We start from the raw sequence: 6316 nt of genomic DNA, 5'->3' as shown, positions 1-6316 counted from the left end.
AGACCACCAGCTGGAGTCTTAGAGACCTTTCAGTTATCCGAAGAGTCTCTAATTTCTATGATGAGGCTTTTGTATAAAAGTACCAGGTACTAGTAGCTAGTAACCCCGGGGCAGAAATGGATTTCAGATAGGGCTGAGACTTGTCCAAGGCCCACGACTTGTTGGTGACAGGGCTTTAAGCACCTTACCTTCCATCAGAAGATGTGGTTCTGAGTATAGCAAAGCCATCTTGGGAGCCCTCTGCGTGATTCAAAGCAACCGACCACAGACAGACTTCTGTTACAACACTGAAAAGAAAAAAAAAAAATCTCTTCTGTATTACTTGGCACTTTGCTGATATTAAACAAACAGTGTATTGATTAAATCATTACTTTCAATTGTATTCCCTGAAATCGCTTCAGATTCGTTTACGTGCTTTTTTCTTTCTAAGTCATGAGCGGGGGACATTGAGTTCTCAATACATTCCACGAAAAGCGTTTTGTGAGATTTTTCCAGTGGAATATGACGTTATCTTTCCTGGCAGTGACCCTTCTGTAACTTTGCCGGGTCCACCCTTGTTTCTGCAGCTGTGCCTGAGCTGAAGCTCCTCTGCGGGGCAGACGTCCTGAATACCTTCCGCACCCCCAACCTCTGGAGGGAGGCTCACATCCAGGAAATAGTGGAGAAGTTTGGCTTGGTGTGCGTGGGCCGGGCGGGTCACGACGCAAAGGGATACGTCTTGGAATCGCCCATCCTGCGGAGGTACCAGCACAACATCCACCTAGCCCGGGAGCCTGTGCAGAACGAGATCAGCGCCACCTACATCAGGCGAGCCCTGGGCCAAGGGCAGAGCGTCAAGTACCTGCTCCCTGACAGTGTCATCGCCTACATCAAGGACCACAACCTCTACTCCAAGAACAGTTCCTGGGAAGGCAAAAGAACCCAGAGCAACGAAGGAAAAACAAGCTAGGGAGAGACTCAGCGTGCGGGCCGCCCACTCCTCCCCCACCAGTCTCCTGCCGGGGAGAAGGCAGTTCAGGTTTTTGTTTTGCTTTGATTTTCGCTTTTCCATTTTTCATTTGTTTTATTTCTACAATGATTTTACTTCTGAGGAGTCGTCTGTCTCAGGAAGAGATATCTTATTATGGGGGCAGGGAATGGGTACATCACAAAGATGGACATTTATCAAAGAAGTTAAAATGGTGTGGCAGGTCATTAAGATTAGGCAAAGTCTCTCAGAACTGCTGAATGAGGAGGCCTTCTTATTTTGTGTAAATGGTAATTATGGTGTGCACACTGAATGCAGTTCTGAGCATGGCAGGGGCCCCTGAAGGTCAGACCAGAATTGCCCACAATGCATTTTTTTAACTAGGCAGATGCAGTGAGCTGGTCTTGATTGGAGAGATTTGACAGGATGCTAATTACTGAACAGTAGGCTTTGTCAACGCTCTCGTTTCTAACAGAATACTAACTGAGGAGTCAAAAATTTGGAAATAGCACATGGCTGATTTATATTGAATTTTCCCTTACAAACCATTGTCTGACAGCCTACTGGCCTTTCATGAAATTTAAACTAAACTTGTTCTAAGTAGTGACCCTCAAGCAATATTTTTGATGTAACAAGTATTTTTGACACTGCTATACCATAATGTCAGGGTTCCTGATCTCCAAGTTTCTAAAAAGGAACTGAGGTCAAACAGATGCCTATTGTAAAGGATGTTTTTGAATGTTTTATGACTGCCTGCCCGTTTGAATATTGGCAAAGGGAAAAATAATAAATTGACATCAAAAAGTACTAATGAAAAGTTTCTCTTTTTTCTTCGTTATATTATTAATGACTGATGTGCCAGCTGTTGCCCTTCTTTTTAGCTACTCCGTGAAATTTGCTACCGTTCCAATCAAACTGGTATGAATTTAAAAGTGTGTTCCCAGGTAGTAGGAGTGGAGGAAATAATTGCTTTTCAGTGCCATGCAAATGAGTGTTTAATTGAAAGCTCTGGGTCAATAGATCTTTTCAGGTGGGCCCTGAAAGCTGAGAACAGGAGGCTCACGTGTGTTCAGGATCTGTCATTCCACTCCCAGATTAGAAAAGGTTGTGACTGGCCTCATTCTGTTTGAGTTGACTCTTTACACTTGTTGGCCACATGACTGAACACATTCAGAACTTACTTCCCCATAGTTTGACTCTGGTTCATCCTTGCTACAGATTTAGTCATGCAGAAAAACAAAGAGCAGTTGGAAAGAATCTAATACCTGCCCCCAAATATCCCAGTGTTCACATGTGTGTCGTGAAATAGACGAGTGGAGTAGAAAATCAGAGTTTCCTGGGTCCAGAGCGGTGGGACCCTCCTGTGTGGGTAGGTCCCCAGACTTCCGTCCCTGCGATCACTAAAGCTGCCAGCCATTCCCTACTCTGATTGAGCTCTGCCCTCCAAGAGGTCCCCGAGGACCCTGATAATTCAGAAGAGGAATCAGACAGCCTTGTCCAAAAGCTGCCACAGCAAGCTGTGTGCCTTCCGTTAACTCCCTTCCCCGCTGTGAGCCTCGTTTCCCTTGCCTCTCAAATGGGGGGTTTGATTAGACATCCGCCAAACTGTCTTTTTTTTTAATTCAAAATACTATGGGGGGAAAGGGGGAGGAGGCAATGGGCGAAAACCTACCTAATGGGTGCAAATTCCCTTTTAGCTCTGATTTTCTAAGACTCTTGAGTGCCTCTCACTTCCACCTATGTAGCCTTCTTTGGGTCCAGTACACTTCTAGCCAGACTGGAAGCTCCTCAAGCTCAGGGCATCTTGGTTTTGTTCGCCGATGTGTCCCAAGTACCTAGAAAAGTGTTACTCAAAGTGCAGTCCCAGGCCAGCAGTGTTGGCCTCCCCTGGGAGCCAGGAAGAATGGCCGACTCTCAGGCCCCACCCGGACCTACTGACTCAGAATCAGCCTTTCAACACGATTCATTGGCCTAGAACAGTGCCCATGACAAGTATTAGCTGTATTTTTAATAAACGGAATATATGATTGAAATTCCATGATATTTACTCCAGTAAATATCTTCTCCCTTATCCGCAAAGCAACATTGCCCCATTTTTCGGTGTGGGGCAGAGAAGAAAAAACACTCCCTCAGACAGTTGTCGTGTCCAGAAGAAGTGACAGAGGGGGAGCCTGCGGGTTTACGGCAGGGTTTCTCAGCCTCGGCAGCACTGACGTTCTGGGCTGCAGGGCTGTTCTGTGCATTTAGGATGCTGAGCAGCGTCCCTGGCTCTGTCCGCTGGATCTGGTAGTACCCCCTAATTGTGACATCAAAAATGCCCCAAGACATTGGCAGATAATAATCACCCGGGTGGTTATAAATCTCACTGGTGCAAGGATGTGGCTGTGAGGAGTGTGTATATGAGCAGGGTTCCCTGTTTCCCAGTAGGGGAAATCAGGAAGCAGCAGCTTTAGAGTAGAGTAGAGTAGCGGGACTGCGGGGACACAGTGCCGTCCACAGTAGGAATTAGAAGCCACATCCATGACTCATAGATACCCCCGCCCCGGCTTTTTGTTCCAAGTACACCTAGTGGCTTTCTCGTCTACGTTTTTACAAGCTGAGGATTCGATATACTCTGACCCTCTGTGCTGACATCCAGGGCCTGGCAAGTGGAGACTTGCAATGAGTGGGAGCTAGTATTTTTATTACTATTATTATTATTACTATTTAAAATTCAGGTTTTATTTATTCAAATCATATTTACTGAGAGCCTCTCTTGTGCCAGGCACTGGACTCAACACTGGGGTGCAATGGTGAGCAAAAAAGACACAGTCTCTACCCCTCAAGGAGCTTATGGTGCAGTGGGGGGTGGACAGGAACCAAATGATCATGCGAGCGCACGTGGGATTCAAGCTGTGCTGAGGGCTCTGGAGGCAAATGCACCGTGCAGACCGACAGCCGGAGGCAGCAGGTTCACTGCAAAGCTAGTGAAGCCTAAGCCTCAGCCCCTCACTCGCCCAGGCCCTTTCCAATGCCCCAGAAGGGCCCTAATTATGTGAGTATCTCATTTAAAATTTGTAATTTCTATTCTTTTTCTGGAAAAGGACCCTCAAAATTGTACAAGGTTTAGACTCCATAAAATGGATTCGCCCTGATGACAGTGTAGACAGCAGGGAAGTGACAGTGGATTTGAGACCTGCAGGATGAATTCACAAGACGTGGGGATGGGTGGAGACAACATGCTTTCAGAAAGAAGGAGCAGCACGTACAAAGGCCCTGAGGCAGAGGGGGCAGAATGGGCAGCATGATGAGCCAGATTCAGCGGCACCTCCTTGAGGAGGGGTAGATGATTGCATCGTGCATCTGGCAGCAGGTGTCCTTGAATGCTACTGTCTCCTGTCCATGCTTTCCGTAGGCTCAGGGCACCAGGCCCAACTAGGCTTGGAGGTGATGCCTTTGTCTTCCTGATCCATGTCTGTATCCTGCAGCTCCCACCAGGCAAAACATCAGTTTCTGAGCCTTTACATTGTCTCTTTCAAAATAAACAACACCACAACAAAACCTACTCTATTAAAAATATATATAAATAAAATATTATATATCTCAATTTCTGTGCTCTCACTTTGTCTCACTGATACATGTAGCCTCCCTTTTTAATATCGAGGAGAACATACGTATCGCTGCTGCGCTCCTGATTTATTGCATTGACACGGACCTGCATACCTGATTTCACTTTCCTTTCCATTCCCTCAGGTCTTCTCTGAATCTGCTTTGCAGGGTGTTTTGTTTATTTTGCAAGAACAGAAAAACAGTGGTTTGGGCTCCTGGGTAAATAGAATTTCCAGCCTTAAATAAAGGTTCTTCTGTGATAGCAGATGCTGCCCAAATGAGAGGAGCTCTGTATCCTAGCCTGGGGGAAGGATTTTTCATTTATAATACCGTCTGTGTCACTTGGGACAGAGCGATGTGAGATCCCACGTCAAACCGCCAGCGCTCTGGATGTGCAGGTGCGTTTGGTAATTGGGTTAATACATGAATATGAGTTTCCTCATCCCCATCCTCGTACTTTCTGTGCTAACAGTGTTTCTGCCCTCCCTTTTTGGAAGGGTCTTCATGCATAGATTGTGTTCGGTTTCAGTCATGAAGCTATTTTCTTGGACCAAAACTTGGCATTATGGATATACATGTATGACTAATAAACAACCCATAATAACACCTAGACATGTGCCTCAGAATATTTTAATATTGTTAAAATAACCTCAAAACAGATTATTTGTGGCACCATAGACTGTGAGGACTAAGGGGGACCCTAAAGTTCATCTGGTCCCACATTTCCAAATTACCAAACACACAAATCCCACAAATGGATAGGAGTTTCCCTACTAAAAACAATAATAATGTGTTCTGTGGACAACTTTGGGGAGCCCTACCTGTCTTTCTCCTGTTGGCAATCTGCGATGTGCGTTTTGCACGCCCTGTCAGTCTTAGTCCGACCTTCCACACATCCCTCATACGCAACTGCTTCCCCCCGTCACCTCCCCGTCCAAACCGCCATCAGCTTTCTCACCTGGACCCCCGCAGCAGCCTCCTAACAGGATTCCCCAGTCCACTCCTGGCCCCTGCACCCCATTCTCCACACAGGAGCCAGAGCAGTTGTCTGTGTGCACCATATGGTCATATCAGTTCCCTTCCCAAACTCCCTCCAAGGGACACCATTAAGAAAAGGGAAAGACAAGCCATAGACTGGGAGAAAACATTTGCAAAAAAGTCTATCTGATAAATGACATATCCAAGATATGCAAAGAACCCTGGCAACAAAAATTAGACTAACAACCCAATTTACAAAACGATCAGAAGGTGTGGCTAGACCTGTGCAGGAGAGGGCTGACACAGCAGGCCCACTGATCTGTAGAAGTGTTTCCTTCTGGGGCTGGTCCCTGCCTGGCATCTGAAAACTTGGCTTTGGAATGTTCCCTGTGTTTCTAACTGATAAGGCTGTTTTGTCTTCCTGGGACACTGAATCCCGCTGCAGCAGCTGGCCTAGACTGTTTGAACAAACAATGTGGTTTATGGTGAATACTCGCTTTCCTTCCAGGAGTTTGGCATTGCAGTAACCACAGTGGGTCCTGTGACAGAAGAGTGCCCACCTCACCAGCCCAGGAGAAAACCCTGGACTCAGAGTGTCCAGCAGGCCCCCCTGGGCAGAGACAATGCACACTGTTGCTGCATTTACCGCTGGAGGAAGAAGCATGTTCTGTGTGAACCGTCCCCCAAGGAGCAAAAACTCTGAAAGCCTGCACCTGGACTCCTCCAGATTCTAAAACCTGCTGTGTCTTTTCCCTGCTGTGTGTCCTTTCACCATAACAACCA

At 46.6% G+C, this 6316-nt stretch overlaps 1 protein-coding gene across 2 annotated transcripts in view; it reads left to right on the top strand.

Annotated features, from left to right (window-relative positions):
* The window catches only part of NMNAT3 (nicotinamide nucleotide adenylyltransferase 3), a 103403-nt gene extending 101629 nt beyond the window's left edge, over positions 1 to 1774 (top strand). The window contains exon 4 of one of the 2 annotated variants that reach the window (XM_012663851.1): positions 567 to 1774. In XM_012663851.1, the coding sequence (XP_012519305.1) occupies positions 567 to 949 (383 nt within the window). In that variant the 3' untranslated portion in view covers positions 950 to 1774. The remainder of the gene's footprint in view (positions 1 to 566) is intronic. The other variant, XM_012663846.1, reaches the window with a different exon arrangement.
* Positions 1775 to 6316: the final 4542 nt, after the last annotated feature.

Source organism: Propithecus coquereli, unplaced genomic scaffold (genome assembly GCF_000956105.1).
Source record: "Propithecus coquereli isolate 6110/MARCELLA unplaced genomic scaffold, Pcoq_1.0 Scaffold12, whole genome shotgun sequence".
Lineage (NCBI taxonomy): Eukaryota > Metazoa > Chordata > Mammalia > Primates > Indriidae > Propithecus > Propithecus coquereli.
Note: the sequence above shows the minus strand (reverse complement) of the source record. Positions and strands in the feature narration are given on the sequence as shown.